This window comes from Camelus bactrianus, chromosome 12, assembly GCF_048773025.1.
Source record: "Camelus bactrianus isolate YW-2024 breed Bactrian camel chromosome 12, ASM4877302v1, whole genome shotgun sequence".
Classification (NCBI taxonomy): domain Eukaryota; kingdom Metazoa; phylum Chordata; class Mammalia; order Artiodactyla; family Camelidae; genus Camelus; species Camelus bactrianus.
In genome coordinates this window covers 67135675-67153256 of record NC_133550.1, presented here as the reverse complement: position 1 = coordinate 67153256, position 17582 = coordinate 67135675, and the positions used below count along the sequence as shown (strand labels likewise).

General features: G+C 52.5%; 1 protein-coding gene across 1 annotated transcript in view; it reads right to left on the bottom strand.

Moving 5' to 3' along the window:
- Positions 1-290: 290 nt before the first annotated feature.
- ATXN10 (ataxin 10) overlaps positions 291-17582 on the bottom strand; it is a 149720-nt gene continuing 132428 nt past the window's right edge. The window contains exons 11-12 of the mRNA XM_074375716.1: positions 2071-2258; positions 291-1598 (exon numbers count right to left, since the gene is read on the bottom strand). Of these exons, the coding sequence (XP_074231817.1) occupies positions 1596-1598; positions 2071-2258 (191 nt within the window). The 3' untranslated portion in view covers positions 291-1595. The remainder of the gene's footprint in view (positions 1599-2070; positions 2259-17582) is intronic.

The window sequence follows — 17582 nt, the reverse complement described above, 5'->3', positions numbered from 1 at the left end:
TCAGCCCGGCAGGCTTGTGTGATGCCGCTGGGGCGCGTACATCCACTGAGAGAGGGGGAAAAAAGGAGTGTCTACTGCAAACTTGTTAAGAGGAAAGAGGGACTCCCACTGCTTTCCCCCTTTGGCCAGGCTGCCACTCAGAGCACAGTGCTTTAACTCACTGTGGCCCAGGGAAGGGCTTCGTGCATTCTGAATTTTGCAAAGGATTCTTTATGGACGAATAAACGTGCCTCACACACGACCACAAGCCTAGAAGCGCACGTGTCTTCAGTCACACAGAGGACACTGGGTAGCACACGGGAGAGCTTTTATTTCATTCTTCACATGCTGAAGCGGTTTTTTACAAAGCCATTGTTGTAAGTACAGCTACAAAGACTCAGGGGCACTTTACTCTGGAACAATCTGTGTTTCGGTAAAACTTCTGGTTTGGGGTCTCTGCTGCTTTTATTTTGGAAAGTTCACCAGGAACTGTGCAAAATCTGACTAGATGTTTTAGTCTGGTAACATGGCTGCTCAAGAAGAGAATGTTTAAAGCTTCCACAACAGGGCCCCCACGAGGGTCCTGGCTGACTGTATGCTGGGTGGTTGCGGAGATGTCAGCACTCGCTCAGTCCAGTTCCACCTCTGAGTGTGTGTGTGTGTGTGTGTGTGTGTGTGTAGAGAGAGAGAAAGGGAGAGAGAGAGAGAAAGACAGACAGACGCAGGTCAAGTTAACCCTCGCTCTTCAAAGCTCCTTTTGTAATTCCCGTGAAGCCCTGGCCAAAACTGAGTGGTGTGCCTTTCTGAGACTGGTGCTCAAGTCTGTGCACCTGTAACGCTGGGCCCTGCACGCAGAGACGACCACAGAATATTCCTCCCCCGGAGGGGCATGCAGGTGGGTAAGACGCAGGCACTGGCGTGAGCACCACGGTCTGCAGACGGCTAAGTCGGGAGACTCGGCGTGAGAAGAGTTAATCGCCCACATGCTCCCTCACCCAGCTCACTCCCCGCCACATTCCAAAGGGACAGGGCTCGGTGACAACACAGCCTGGGACCTAAAGCGAAGAGGGAGGACCTCTATTCTTCAGCATCTCTCGAATTAATTAACTGGAAATGAGTCTTGTCAATGTTTTGGAAAGGCAGAAGGGCTGAAAAGAGATTGCTGGAATTAATCACAGTGAGAAAATACTTCAGCTGCGGCCGGAGCCCAGAAGGCCCCCGGGAAGGGAACAATGGAAGGAAGGGGGCCGACTCCGGGTCGCCGCCGGCGGGAGCAGGGGGACCCAGCAAGCCGTCTTTGCCAAGTAAGGGACGTGCGCTTAACGCGAGGGATCACCACCTGCGCCACAGCGAGCGCGACACCTCGCTGAACGCACACGGCCTCCACGGGACGAAGGCAAACCAGACGGCTATGTTTTAAAGCAAGGAAACAACAGAAAACTCACGTTACTTCACTTTTAAGCTTACACACATGTAACGCTATTGTCTAAAAGATTCACATGTTCCTGAACGGGCACTAAAGAAGGCTTCAAACACCTGCAATCTCACACACTGCAGAAGATGAAAAATCCACGGAAACAGATTCCAGAAATTCTGACTTGGGATGGAGAGTTCATTCACTAGGAAAGAAAAAGAAGCAAAACGGCAGATGGAACAGATCTGCTTACAAGAATCATCAAAAAAAAATGCAGAGATTTTTGGTCAGCGGTATAAACAGCGAAAACTGAAACAAGCCATTCAATTTAACACAAGGAGTTTTCTGTTCTTTTCACTGGGGTCGACATCAGCTATCTTTTAAAGAAAATCTAATTTCTATGAGAAGCTTTTAGACGTTGAAAATTCTGATATATTTTCTATTTCTCCCCTAGAATGAGTATGAAATTTCAACTCTTTCAAGAAAACGGCAGCATGAAGCTTGAGCAGAAAATTATTTGCAATTAAATTTGGGGCTTTTTTTTTTTGCCATCACAGGAGGCAACACACCCCGTCCATGTTCTCATGAAGGAACAGCATCACATCCAAGGTGATGGGGGGGTGGGGACCACTTTCCACAAACCGAAAGGGAGCGACCCCTCGGCGCGGCATACTCACCAGCTGAGGCGTGTCCCTGGTAGGCTTCAGAGTCAGCTTGTCACCCCTCTTCTCAACTTCAAAGCCCATTTTTTTAAGGAGGGACGTGTCTGCCAGCCCCTGCTCCTCCATCTTTGCAATCAAGTCTTGGTTTTGGCTGTTGTCCTCTGTGAGGTTTCGGATGGCGTACACGACCCACTGGGTCAGAACTGGAACCAGAGTGAAGGAATCTGCCAGCATGCTTTCCTGTTTGGAACTTTTCACACGAGTTTTACTGAGAAGGGGGCAGAAGGCACAGCGACACTAAAAACCGCAAATCCATGAACACACGTTTCTCGAGGATGTGCTATGAATATGCACACAACGTGGGAAATAATGAAAACGATGTAACACACGCATGTGCACACGTACGTCCTGTGTGTGTGTGAGTGAGGTGTCCAGCAACTGGCACAGGGAGGCACCTGATCAGGATGTACTGAATGAACGAACGAGGAAGCCAAGGCTTAGAGCAGCCACACCTGAAGTTCATGAACACAAGCCTGTGTGTGTGCAGGAGAGCACATCACGGAGCCACCAGGGCAGGAGGAAGAGCATTACAGAGTGAGTCACAGAGACGCCAGGTTAGCATCAGACAAGAAAATCGCCTTTAGAGGAAGCCCAGTTGCAAGTAAGAATCGTTTCCTAGGAGCCGCCATGGAATTCCCCTCACTCGGCGCTTTAAGGACGAAGCCAGCGGCCGCTGAGGGACTTGCTGTGTCTGGTTCGCGTCCCTGTGCGCCCGGGGAGGGCGCCTCCTCCCGCGCCTCACTGTGCCCCCGCCCTAGTCTGCAGGCTCTGCCCCGAGTCCTCCACCGCCGACCAGCGACAGCGTACGGAGAGACGGACTCACCGCCTTGCTCTCTGAGGCCTGGCTGGCGGTCACCAAGCGCCGCGCCCGCCTCGTGAAAGCACCGACCTGCTGCTGCAGGCCATTCTGTGAGACTGAATAAAACTGCTGGGTGCCGGCTCCGGGGACACAGGAGGCGCCCAGAACAGCGGGCCTGGCACCCTCCGCTGGCTCAGAGGGAGCGACACCGTGCCCAGTGGGGAACACGCGCTCCTCCCAGTGACAAGGGGCCTCCTGCCCGTCATCAGACAGGAGGCAGCAGGCAAACCAGCCCTCCCCACGCAGGCACTTCTGTGTCAGGATCGGGGCACCTGTGCCCCCAGAAGGCAGCAGGCGGGCCCCCCGGGGAAGGCTCAGCGCCTCTGATCGTGGCCGAGACCCCAGCGCAGTGGGGGAGGCTGCTGCCTGGACACTCTGGCTCCCTCCTCTCAACGCGGGAAGCCACAGAGAAAGGCCTCAAAGTCACAGGGTCTCCCTAGTTCAACAGCCTCAAAGGAAAACAGCGAAAAAGAAGCCTGTCCGCTCCAGTCAACCGAAACGCACCAGTTTTGCGCTCAGGAAGTGTTTTCTGGTGGCTGCATCTTAGCTCCCCGGACGCGGTCCAAGCTGGTCCGCAGTCCCGGCGGGGCCTCGGTGGCTCCCGGGGGCGGGGCGGGGCGGGTCCACGCCAGCTCTGGCCTCCCTGACAGCACCCCGAGCTCACCCCGGACCAGCTGCCACTGGCCTGCTGCCCCAGCCCCTCCGGGATGGGCACAGGTCTGCACAGAGAAGAGGACCAGCCAACGACCCCTGGTCTCCGGAGGGTCACCATCAAAGCCACTTGTGAGTGTAAATGACCCACCGTTTCCAAAGGGCAAAGAACCGTGGGTGCCCAGTGGACGGGAGTCTACGACCAGCTGCCCCCATGGCGGGAGACTGTTCTCATCCCGCACCTTGTCGGTCATCCTTTCCTGATCGAGCCCTGGTCCTTTCTAAGACTGCGTTTCTTCTCTGGAGATGAATCCATATAAATATTCAGTGCGTTTAAATTTCTCCCTCTTTCTCACAATCACCAAACCCCCACTTTGTGACAGGACAGAAAATAATGACCCCAGGCGACAAAAGCTTCCAACACATTAGTAAATTTCTGAACAGTGAATCACTCGCTACCATCACTTTCTCAGGCTGGACGACGTCATCATTATACAAACTCACTTCCTCACTTTCTGCAGCAAAGCAGGAGCCAGTGATGGTGAGAACGGACTGAAGGAGTGAGCACAGGAGGGTAAATTTAGGAAGAAAGTGTGGAAGACTGGAGAATTTTAGTTCACGTGTATAATAACTCCAATGTTAAATGACAGAGCAAAACGCTTCTTTCTGACGCTTTCCTGGTCATTCACTTAAATATAACTGAAAGTAAGAAAACTGGAATTCCTGTGAATGCACTGGAAGCTCCTCAGAGCTGGAGGGCTGGCTGGCCCCGTGATCGAGGGATCTGACGCCAGCTGGCACTGCCAGCTGCAGACGTCGTGTCCTGGGAGGAAAGAACCATCACCCAGAGCTTCAAACTGTCAGACCACTTCAGTTATGGGGCAAACCGGACCTCTGCGAAGGCCCCGCAATGTCACAACGCTGGGCGCCACCTGTCTGTCCCCACACAAGACCCTGATGGGGGCCCCTTCGCCCTCGCCCAGGGTGCGCAGCCCAGCTCCCTCTCCGGGAAGCCCTCCCGCGGGTCCTGGCTGCCCCCACCCCCACCCCGACACCAGCTTCCGTCAGGCACGCTCCCTGCATGTTTCCAAAACATTGTCTCTCTCACTGGCCCCCATCACACTGCACCTGTAGCTACCTGCTTATTGGCCACACCCCCCATCTCTCCACCCCCAGCACGCAGTCTAGTTCCTGACAGAGGGGCCTGTCACCATGTTTGCTGACGTGTCTGTGGCGATGACTTGTCTGTATCTCTGTCTCGCCAGCACCGAGAACCCCTCAGAAGCACGTCTGACGCCCTGCTCACCTTTCCGTCCACTGTTCCAAGCACGGTGCTGGGAAACGTCTGCTGGGTGTCCGAGCAGCGAGCGAACGCCACCTCCCGCTCACCGAGCGTGAGAGAGAGTGTGCGTGTGTGTGTGTGTGTGTGTGCGCGTGTGCGCACGCGCAGGGACGGGCGTGGAGGCACTACAGTAACTCACATGGGCTGTGCGTTTCCTTCTGGTTCTTGGTGTGGTTTCCTGACTCAGGGTTTGGTGAGGTTGAGAGATTAGATGAAAGTAAAGCAGTATAACTCAGGCAAGGAAGCTGGGCTGTGCTGTCCATGACGACAAACACCAGGACAATCAACTCCCCTGCGGGCGGATGAAAGGGTGGATTTTAATCATGTCCCTCTAGGAGAAACAGCTCGCAGGTCCTGCGAAAACACTGCTACGGCATTTTAACAGTGCTTCACCCTGAAAGCATTCGGGAGCTCACTTCTGTAGAGAAATGCACACGTCCCCGTTTTACATGTAGGCAAAGAGGAGCACAGAGAATGAACTACAGGACAGTCCTCCTGACGGGCAGACCCACGTGCGCCCAGGAACCGCCCTGCGCCAGGGCGCTGCTCCCAGCTGGGTCCGCACGACTTCAGGAACAAAATGGACAATCGAGGGCTTCACGAGGAGCAGGTTGGTTCTGGCACGGCCACCACGTGGACAGCCTAACAGAAGCAGCACTGAAGCCCAAAGCAGGAAAGGCACTGCAGTCTTCTTCCCAAACTGGTATTCAGAGGGCAGAAGGGTGTGCACGTGGAGGGCCTGGGGCCGGGCGGAGTGTGGCTACACGACGGGTCAACGTTCTGAAAATCGGAAATAAGGAACGAATGACAGCGAGCCCCTCGATGCTTTTCACTTCAATGTGTGTTTCACATTCTTCTGTGGATGGAACGAGTTGTATCTGCTCTTTAAGGAGCAGCTCACCAAGTCAGAATCCCGCACGCTGCCACACACGCCTTTCTGGGGCAGACAGGGAAGGTCTGCCCCACGTCCCCACCCTCAGTGAGCACCGGCATTCTGGGGTTCGCACCATCTGTCTACAAATTAAACACCACACAAAGGTCCGCCCCTTTGCCTCTATTTCCAGTGAGAACATTCTAGCACCACTGTCTAGGGCCTCGGACTTAATAATAATCACAAACCCGAATTTTAATAGCTGTTCCCTTCATAACATTTGTGTAGAAAAGAGAAGCACCGAAACGCAGCCCCTGCGAACTGTGTCTAACGCTGAAGCCTGGCTCATGAATATGCATGAGTCGCCTCGTTAGGGGGCCGTGAAAGGCTGAGCCCGGGGCGGCCAGCGGACCGCGACAGCCCTCCGTGTCACAGGGGAGATTAAAGCGAGTCCCAGTTAATATTCACAGCGCCCTCTTGTTCCCTCTCTAAAGAGACAGGAGGGAAGAAAGAGTAGGAGAGAAAATCAAACATCTTCTCAAGTCCGTAATCCCACCAGCACTTGAAGTGCTGTATTGTCTGCTTAGCTGTAGAAAGGGAGCTTCAGAAGTTTCCATAGCGACTGCAAACAGAAAGCATGAGCCTGTCTGTTGTAAAACTGCCTTCAAAGAACCCTGCCATCCGCACCAGGGTGAGCACTGGGCAGTCCGGCCAGCTCCTGGACACAACACTTGGTGTGTGTGTGTGTCAGCTGTGCACCGGGACTCGAAGAGCCCCAGGTCCCTGCAGCGTTGTGCCCCTTAGGGGATGAGACAGGGCGGGGCAGAGGGATGGAGGCTGGGAGGTGGCATGGCCCGGAGGAAGGAGTCTCACGACAGTATTACTAACCAGCAGATTCCTGTGCCAAACTCACTTTGAAAGTCAAGTCAGCTGACTTAAAATTTGAAAACTGGAGCTGCCTGCTGAGACTCCATCCAACCGGACGTGCTTTCAGGCACACAAGCAGCGCTGCCTGAAGCCCTCCAGGCTGCTAGGACGCAGGCCCAGGAACGGCGAGGACTCTGTCCTGGTCACTGCTCTACGTCGAGAAGACTCCTGAGAACGCGGGCTGGCAAATTATGGCCCGTGTCTTTGCATGGCTGCAAGTTGAAAATGGTTTTTATTTTTAAATCATTGGGTGGGGGTGGGGCAGAATCAAAGAACACTAATTCGTGACATATGAAAATTATCTGAAATTCAAACCAGAATCTACAATAAATGAAAGTTTTATTGGCACACAGCCTCGCCCATGCACCTGTGAACTGTCTGTGTCCGCCTTCCCGCTGCAGGGGCTGAGCTGGAGAGTCGTGGCAGGGACAGGAGGGCTGGCAAAGCTAAAAATACTTACTAAATTTAACCCCCCTCAGAAAAGGTTTGCCAAACTCTGGCCTAGAACATGGAAGGAACCAAGAAATGTTCGCTGAATGAACTTTTATAAGTACTGGCATTGAAAACCATATACTATTTAAATTAAAACAATTAAACTGTGAAAAGACTTAACTGACTTGCGTGTATATACGTAAACTGTGTGTGTAACGTCTACACATGGTGCTTTTCACACAGTACATCTGCAGAGGTGCAATGTATGCATCTACGTTTCACATCACATACGCAATGTACGTGTAACAAATGTGGGGACCATATATAATACCTATATTTAATTTTTGCTCCCAGGATACTTTGAAAAATCATTTTTAGACGACAAACCCATTGATGGGCAGGGAGTGTGCACCGCCTGCCGCTCAGCGGGGCACAGCACGCACACCACAAACCTCGGACAAGCTGGTCCCCGGCAGGCAGGCCTAACTCAGGAGGCTTCCGCAAAACCCCGTAATTACCCGCCACGTCACGACAAGACTCTCCTCCAGGTGAGGGTGCTCAGTAAATGACCTCCATGTCTAAACTAGTATCTTCTGAGACCACGGTAAAGCTGCGGAACTCTTCAGAGCGCGAAGCAGCAGTTCAGCTTTAAAACTGCCCTGAAGATGCTTTACGCTGCCGACGATCAAAACACTCCAACACGTGCCGGTTTCCGTCAGCCAAAGACGAAAGACGCCCAGAAGGTGACACGGGAAGAAGGATGGTTCCCCTTCTGCTGAGATGACGGGTCGGGCCTCACTCCCAGCCACGCAGGGCAGAGACCGCGCACGGCCGGGCCCTGCTCCCGGTGGGCCGGTTCTCCTGCCCCGTCTGCGGGAGTCTGAACCAGCCTCTGCTTTGCTCTGCAAGGGTTAGAAAAGGGCATTTCCCCACCTGCTGCCCAGGGAACCCTGGGCTCCACGAGGCCCCTGCTCTGGAGGAGGGACTCGCCCAAGAGGGCATGTGAGCGAGGACGGTGCGAGAAGAAGAGCTCACAGCTCCAGGGCCAAGGAGGCACTGGGCTGCGGGCAGCGGCGCGAGGGTGGCAGCTTACCTGTGAAGACGGAATAGGGAGGGAGGGCAGACAAGAAAAGTCCTCGTGGAGGAAACAAACCTGAAAAGTACTGTCAATCTTCCTCTGCAAAGTGCCACCCATTTCTGCCGCATCGGTTACCCCATCTCCAAATGCCAGGAGAAACCCCACTGCACTGTGAACTCCATTGTCCCTCTGCCTGGTCTGCTACAATCATCTTCTGTTCTCAGCCTGCCTTTCCATCGTCCAGCGGAACCACACTCCCTTCTCATTCAGAAACTCAGAGCTGAGGTCTCCATCCCGCAGATCCTGTATGCGGCCTCGTGCATGACGCTAAAAACCATCGTGTGTTCAGTCACCACCACAAACCACCCACTCAGGCCCCCCCACCTCCTCCAAATTGCTGGTCTGTCTGGGATCTGATTTCCCTCCGCATTTTTGCATTTTAATACGAGGGCACATCTGTGGTTCAAGTGTCTCAGTGTCGTGTCGGTATGTGCTGTTCCAGGCTTTGTAATACATCATAGCAGTATCTACAAGTCAGTGGACGTGGACTCTCTCATTTGCCAATTAACAGCTGTTAACTGAATTCAGTTAAAAAAAAAAAAGCTAACAGAAGAGGGTGGGGAAAAAAGAAATTGTCAAATCTGTACATGACAAGTCACATTCTGAAGAACGTAACATGATACTTGAGTACAGGTAGTGTCACAAGAAGGAGCAGAGTTTCGCTCTTTTTCGAGGGAAAGTCACCCCAGAAGCACCATGGCTTTGACAGCTGAGGCTGCTTTTCGGCCTTGAAATCCCTGGGGAACTGGAACATCAAAGGCCCAGTGAAGCACTGCTGAATTCTGACAGAAATACCATAACACACGCGTGTCAACCAGAGAAACCTTATCTCTGTGGATAGCCCAAATTGTCTCTTAATGATTTTGAAACAAAGGCTACATTCACTGTCCTTGGTGTGCACCACTTACTTCCATAAACTGACTGTTTAAAGGGAGAGACCAGGGAGTCACAACTTTAAGGCCTCCTCCCCTCCAGGAAGCCTGAGCCATCTTTCCATCTTCCCCGTCTCCTCGGGGTCGTCACGTGGACAGAGAACCATGGAGCCACGTCCTCGGTCTGGACCCTGGCTGGGCACGAGCTCCCAGACCCCAGCTGAGCCTGTCAGGCTGGCGGTGCCAGCTGGGGAGACGACACCCTGCTCCCGGGCCACACGTCACCACGCTCCCTACTCCCAAGCTGCTGTGGCCGGGCGAGGACCGTGTGCGCAGGTGCCTCACATCTGTGGGGCTTGTGGTGAAGGATCCTCCAGCTAAGAAACTAATTTTGTCCATTACACATTCTGGAATCGATTTTTCTCACCACTTAAAAGCACAGCGTGGTGCGCGGCAGTCAGTCGGCATCCGCCCCACACGACAGGTTTCAGGATCAGAAGCCACCACCGCCACTTCTGACTTCAACCACACTAAAGGGGCTCCCGGCCACCAAGTGGTTCCATCTGTATGTGGGGCAGGACTCCAATGTCACTTTGGAGACTCTGAACGAGCCACTGCACGTAACGTGTGCAGCAGAGAGCCAGCCACACGCCTGGCGCGCAGCAGATGCTCACTGCACGGAGCAGGAGGCACCCCCTGGGGGCCTGTCCTGTCGGGGGTCCCTCCTCCCCATGACCCTCCCTCCCTCGTGCCCCTGCTCACTCTCCTGTCCCCGCGTAATCCTCTGAGTCCTAGGACGCGCACTCACCTGTGTGCGGGGACACCCGTGTCAGTCGCTGCAGCTCCTGCGCGCACAGGATGGGGGAGGTTTTAAATCCCTGCTGACGAACGCTCCCTGGAGCCCGGCCTCCAGCCACTCAGCCAGCTCTTCAGTCAGACCCGAGCTGTGAGAGGTGACCAACCATGTGCACGTGGACACCCTGCGCTGTACAACGTCAGCCTCTGGGCTGCAGGGGGACCTCGTCAGAGAGAGGCTTCTGGACACAATGAACGTCTGCCTCAGTGCCTCAGCTTGCACCAGGGTCACCGCGAAGTGGGCTGGCCAAGCCTAGGGGTGATGCAACCTGAGGCCACTGGGTCCCGAGAGGCCAGCGGGAGCGCAGCAGGGCCGCAAGGAGCCCAAGGCCCGGCTCCCAGGCAAGGACATTTATTCAGCACTCTGTACTCCTTGGGATAAGGGAATTGCTGCCTCGAATGAGTTTCTACCTTCACCGTAAAAAAGCTTCAAACGAGGCATTACAGTGTCTCTCAAATAAGCCAAGATTGCCCATTTATCTGCATACGGTAGTAACAGTAATAATAAATGTAACAGCAGTGGCTCCCACGGCCCTGGGAGGTACAGCACTTGTCGGGGTGTCGCAGGCACTCACAGAAAGTACTCCATCCTCGCGGACACGCCACGCGGCAGGCGGCGTCATCCCAGCCTGCCGACGGGAAATGCCTCGCCCGAGGTCACACGACCTGACATGGTCGGGCCTGGGTTAGGACGCAGCTCCCAAGCCCTCGGGAGCGACCCCGGCTGAGGAGGAGAGACGCAGGGGGCAGGCGGCGCAGTCCTCCCCTCGGTCAGTCTGCCCACAGAGCAGTGAAAGGAAATGGCCGGTTTCATGTTTCTTGAAACAGAGTCCCTTTCCCTTCAGAGAAATCTCAGAAGATAAAATAAGTTGACAGACACCAGTTAGAGTATCTACTTAAGCAGAACATCTTTGGAATTAAGAGACATTTCAAAATGGAATTAAAATTCGGAGTAGAAAGATAGTTCATCGAGTCTAAATTACGGAAGATTACTGTTGATTTAGGACTAACGATTTCGAGATGAGTGAAGCACAGCCAGTCAGAAACAGCTCTTCAGACACGAAGGCTGAAACGAAGAACAAAGACAGTGCGGGGCTTCTGGCGGGTTTCAGACAAGGCACGCAGGCACCAGAGGGTCAGGGAGCTTTTTCACGTCGCACGTGCTGGCTGCCTGAGCACCTGTGATCACTCTCCTTGGTCCAAACGCCACTTGTCCCCGGGGGATGAGCTACTCTAAGGGTGGCCAGGCTGTGCTGGCTCACATCTCCTCCCTCGCCCTTCCCCCCTGCCCCCAGCAGCTCCCAGCAAGTCTGGAGTCCAGGATGGGGGGCCTGCAGGTCTGGACAATGCCAGCACACAGCACAGCAGGTACTTCAGAAAAACCTGCTGAACGGACCAACCCAGAAATACAGGAAGGAAAATGTATGAAAGACTGGTTATCACCCACAATTTCGTCTACCTGCTATCAAGATGATAACATCATAGTAATTAAGAGAGCCCCATGCTGGGAAAGAGGGCGAGATCAACGTTCTGAACAGTGAACAGAGAGCCAGAAGCGGACTCATGCCTGCGGGACAATGACGTATGACAAAGTGGCCCTACAGAGCCACCGGTGAAAGGAAACTGTAAGGCTGGGACAACTGCATAACTGTAGGGGGAAAGGAAAAAATCCTAGCCCCTGCTGCACCCCATAAATATGAATCAACTTCTGACTGATTATAGATCTAAATGAGAAAGGCAAAGCTATAAAGCTTTTAGATGAACACAGAAGAGAATGGCCGTAACCTCAGGGTCTTCAACAAGACACAAAACCCACTAACCACAGAGGGAAAACACAAGAGAAGTCAGAACAGCTCTGGGGATTGGCCCTGGGTGAGGAGGGGCACAAAGGAGCCTTGCAGGGGAAGAGAATGTCCTGAATCTTCAACTGGGTGGTGCTCGCAAGGTGCAGGGCCAGCCGCTGAGCCATTCATTTGCAAGGTCTGCATTTTACTGCATGTGATTTACATCTCAATGGTAAAAAAAAAAGACAAAGAAAATAAAAACCAAAACAAACAGAATAAAGCAAGACACAGGATGGGAGAGACCATTTCAAGGCACATAAATGAACCAAGAATTTATATTCTGAATACAGAAAAATTCCTAAGAATCAATTAAAAAAAAAGAGAGAAAACATAAGTACAGGCAAAAAGATTGAACAACTTCATGACACAGGAAATACAAATGGTCAATAAACCAAATGGTCAACAAACAATAAAAATGTGCTTATTAATAATTAGAGTAATTAAAGTAATACCTCGACATTGTGCTCATCAGAACGGCAAAAATTTTAAAGCGACCACATCGTGTCAACAGGAACGCAGAGCAAAGGGAACTCACACAGCTGATGGGAGTACAAACTGGTGTGATCAACTGTGAACGGGGTCTGGCATCATCTGGAATACAGCTGAAGGTACACAAGACACAGAAATTCCACAGCCAAAACAAACCTCGGGCTCCTCCACGCAGCGCAGGAAAATGTTCACAGCAGCGTTAACTGTAACAGCCCGGGAGTGGAAATGAGCATGTGCCCACCCACTGAATGGATGAAAAACGCTGAATTTTCCTGCAGTGGAATACTACACAGTAAACTACGTGCAACGATTTGCATGAATCGCACAACCACGCTTTCGAATGACAAATGACAAAACAGCACGAGCCATGGTTCCATTTATATGAATCTCAAAAGCGGCCAACCCAAAGCACGCTGTGTAGTCCACCGGAGCAGGGTGGGGTGGGCCTGACCTGAGTCGGGTCAGGAGGAGTGCGGACGGGAGGGGCTCAGCGAAGCCTGGCCGTGTCTCTCATCTCGACCCAGGTGTTGCTTACACATGTCTGCTTCATAGCTCTTTGCAAACAATACATACTCTTTCCACTTCACAGTACACACGTCATATTTCAAGATAAATATGGGTTTAAAAAATTAAGATGGTGACTGAACTTGAAGTTTGGGTTGATTTGCCGAATTTAATTCCCACGTTCCTTCAGCTAGATAGCACTGAGAAACATCGCCCCTAACAGCCCAGAACTGCTCCGAATTCTGTGGGTTCCACTGCCTTGTGATCCACAAACGTGGCCCACTCCCAGCCCAGGGACCCGACCGATCTTGTGCATCAGGAATGTTACTGTCATCTTCTTGAAAACCCACGAGGACTTCCTGGTGCCTCCTAACTACGCCCAGAGCAGACACCTGGCTAAGCACTGTGCTAGTTTCTGAAGGTGCTTCAGGACAGAAAGACAGCACAGGAGTTTTGATTCTGACGTAGTTTGGTTTTTTGCCAACACTGGGAAAATGTTTTGACTTTTTCTAGGCTTTTCCTGTCCTTAACCAGGAAGTGCAGCTCTCTCCATGTTCGACACCATCATCGTTCTGGGGGCTTCTACGAGGATGTAAAATCAGGCCGTTAACCCAAACTGAAATCAAGAACCTACGTTAAGTTAGGCTCGTGAGAGTCACGTGAAAACAGCCCGGTGCAGGGCTGGGTCCCTGCTGTCAAGCTGCAGGCCACCTCCTGTTGTGGCTTACTCCTGGCTTCTGGCCACGGATGGACGATGGACGAGGCTTTTTCACAGCATGGGGCCTGTTTTCAGCTGCACTCAGTTAACCCTGAAGAAAAGCCCTGTCCGCCCCCAGCACGGCCCTTTCCGGCAGCACAGAGACCAGCTGCCGACAGGCCACACGGTAACACGGCGGCCGGGGGACAAAGCCGTGTCCCCTCCCCAGAGAAGACGTAAGGCCAGAGGACAGTAAGAGTGGGAAAGGTGAGTCCGTCTGAAAGTCAGCTGCAGTTTTCTGTTTCCTGAGTTTGCAAGTATTATCCCAATGAAGGGGGATGTGGATCACAAACCCACAAGGAGGAAACGGCCCAGAGCTCGCGGGCGCCTCCCTCCCCTCTCTCGGCCTCTCGCTCTTGGGGAGCCCTCCCCACCCCCACCCCCACCCCTACCTTTCCTCCAGGTCCTCAGGTCCTCGCTGTGGGTCAGAAGACGCAAATGAAGGTGGGAAAGCTGCCGTCGGGGCTGGACTGGGGACAGAGCCAGGCCCGGGTCGGGGTGTTTACGTGTGTCCCTCCCTCCAGGAGGCTCCTGGGCTCGGCTCGCGCGTGGTCACCATCTCCAGGGAGGGCTCCCCAGCGCCTGCGCCCACCTCAGTCCTGCCCCGGCTCACTCCCCCAATATGGGCTTTGTTTTCTTAAATTTTCTGGCTCCAAAAAAATCAGTGGCACAAAGACTCCAGCACTCCCTGCCGAGAATGGTGATCACGAAACAGCCGGCCAGAGAGTTACTGTTTAGCGGTGCTAACATGGCTGTGGCACACTGATGATTTGACCAGACCCTTCTCAGTCACTGCGAAATTTGACATTAGTTAGGGTACCTGGAGCACGGTTCTATATGCCTAAATTCACATCCCAGTCCCTCAAGTGTCTTACAAAGTGCATATTCTGGGTGGCAATGTCATTTACATACAGCAGTTCTGAAAAGGTATTTATTAACATCCTAAACACACCCAAAGTCACTGCTCATTTGAACAAAGTGAATGCAAAAAGAAAAACTGCCAATTAATTACCTTTGTGAGAAAATATGTACATGTAAACAACAGCACTAATGCTTGTTCAGCACAAACCCCACGCCAGGAACGGCTCCAGGTGCTTCCCGGGCAGGAGGCTTCCTCCTGCTCTGAACCAGCTCTTCTTCCTCCCTAGGAATGCTGTGACCACGATGTCAGAGGGACTCGACGTCAGCACAGGCCGAGAGACGCAGCTTTGTAATAGAGGTAAAGTATGTTATCAAACACTAAGAGGATTTCCTTATGACTGAGAAACTTCGTGCTGAATGCGCTTTCAAAAGGAGCCCAAGATGCTCCGTGCAGAGACACGCTCCCGGAACCTGAGGACGGCCCCACAAGAGCTGCGTTTGAAGGAAACTGTCAAGCATGTGAAGTTAAGGCTGACATTTGAGTTAGCTACTTCATGGTCTCATCTATGTGTCATATATAAAATTTCTGGAAAACAAAGTCACGACTTACGGAAGTTTTTTTTGTGGTCTGCTTTATACCATGGAGAGAACCAGGGAGGTGTGCAGGATGCCTACGAGGTAAACATACTGTTTGAGAAAACAATTTTGAAAACAAGTATTTGGTACACCAACACAGTGGAATATGATCCAGCACTGAAAAAGAAACCAGCTACCAAACCATGGAAGGACATGGAGAAACTTCAAGCGGGTTTCACCAAGTGAAAGACACCCATCTCAGAGGCTGCAGCCTGCATGATTTCAGCTGACGTTCTGGAAAAGGCACAGTGATGGAGACAGTAAAAGATCCGTGGCTGCCAGGGGTTAGGGGAGGGGGAGTGCAGAGGCGGGGCACAGAAAATACCAAGTGTGACGTTACAATGAAGGCTACACGTCATTACGCACCTGTCCAAACCCACGGAACATACAACGCCGAGAGTGAACCCTTAAACTGTGGACTTTGGGTGATGACGATGTGTCAGTGTAGGTTCAACCCTGGTTAGAAAAAAAAAGCACCACCCTGGTGGGGGACACAGACCACGAGGGGGCTGTGCTGCCATGGAGGCTGGGAGTGTGCGGGAATCTCTGTGCTGTCCTCTCAATTTTGCTGTAAACCTAAAACTGCTCTTAAAAAATAAAGTGCTTAAAAATATTTTTAAAAGAGGAAAAAGCAGTAACAAAATAATAAATTCAATTTCTTATAGTTTGATAATTCAAAATGCTCTTGGGCTAGCAACCCCACAGCTGTCACAGAAGACTTGATGCGAAATTGTTTAGCAGTGTTTCTGCTATGGCTTCCCAGCGACATTCCTTCCCCAAAGTTACAGTCATCGGATGACATTTGTTAAATTAATCAGCCACAAGGAGCAGAAACTTAAGAATAAGAATCAATGGCAATATAATAAATGGTCACATCAAGTTCTGTGTCCGGTTAGGAATGAATTTTACCTGGTGGCACTAAAAACATGGATAGTGACCACTGAGAAGTAAAATTAAGAAAACACCGTGTCGTCTCAAAGCCAGGTGGCTAAAGTGACAGGAAGCCCAAGGAAGTGGCCTCCGGGGACGCTCAGCGCTTCCGGTGAGAGGCTCCCTGCCCTGGTCTCCGCCCAGGCCGAGGGACAGCAAGGGTGAAGGGCCACGTGCAGACCACGGGGTTCACACCAGGCACCTCACCTGGGAAAAGGACAGGCTCCCACTTTCTAACTTTTCGTGAGAATAAACCTCAAGCAATCTCGCTTTTAGTGCAAATAAACAAGACAGAGCAGGACCTGATGCACCCTGACCCCCGAGAGACAGGGAGGCAGCTGAGTAGCCAGGCTCCGCGAGACAAAGCCACGGGGTGGGCGCGTGTGCAGGCCGGAGGTCAGCGTGGAGGCGGCGGCCTCTCTGCACATGGCACTCTTCACAGGCCAGTGCCGTAGGGTGACGACAGTTTCATCTCTAGCCTCTGATTTCAGAGATGTAAGAAAGCCAGAAGCACAGAACTAGGAGCTAAGGAGATGCCGTCTGCGGGAGAACCCGGAGTATTTCGTCCCACTTTAAAATAGCCTGATGTTTTGTCCAAACACCTGAACAAGGAAACAGAGCTCCCTCCTGTGAAAGCCTCACTCAATACTTTACATCCCACTTTTGACTTTGGGCCTCGAGCCCGGGGGAACCAGTTGGTAGGATACCATACAACTTCATAAAACAGGTCCTCTTCCCTGTCTCGCCCTGACCGGGTCCACACGGGTGCTGGTGGGCATGCGGGGGTGCTGGTGGCCGCGGGTACACCCTCACTGGCAGGGGGGCTGCACCAGAGCCTCGTCCGTCCCTAGTTCCACGCTTGACTCGCTTCACACGGGCCCCAGGGAGGGAGGCCCCCGCTAACCTGCGAAGCAGTGTGCATGCCTGTCTCCTCTGGGTGGGGAGGAAGAGTTGGTTTGCACATCTTCAATGGCACTAGGTGAGCGGTAAAGGGAATCAATCAGAGGCTTTAAAAAACCAAATTAAATCACCAAGGAGCCGAACCAAAAGTTTTAACTAATGTCAGCTCAATAACTGAACAAGGGCTCACTGACTGTTCATCCGCCGTTTAATGCACAGGGGACACAGAAATCCGTAGAAGACAGTCTTTCCCTCCAGAGGCAGAAAGACTGATCGCAGCAGAAAGATTTCCGAGTCATTCCTGGTCTGAACATTAGGATGGGCGAAGAAAGGCATCAAAAGCAGAAACGTATCACTCTGTGACCACGGCATAAGCAGTTCTCCGGCGTGGAAATCTGCTGGCACCTTTCACGATCAGCAGCGCATTCAGCCAGTGGCGCCGTCCTGACGTGAAGGCATGTCCCTGAACGCCTCCCTCTGGCAGCCGCTTGGCAGGCCCAGTCACAAGCTAGATTCCCCATTTTAAAAAGTACAGCATGGAACATGTTCCCACGTTTATTAAAGTTCCTGCATTCCCCAAGATGTGGCACTGTAGTCCA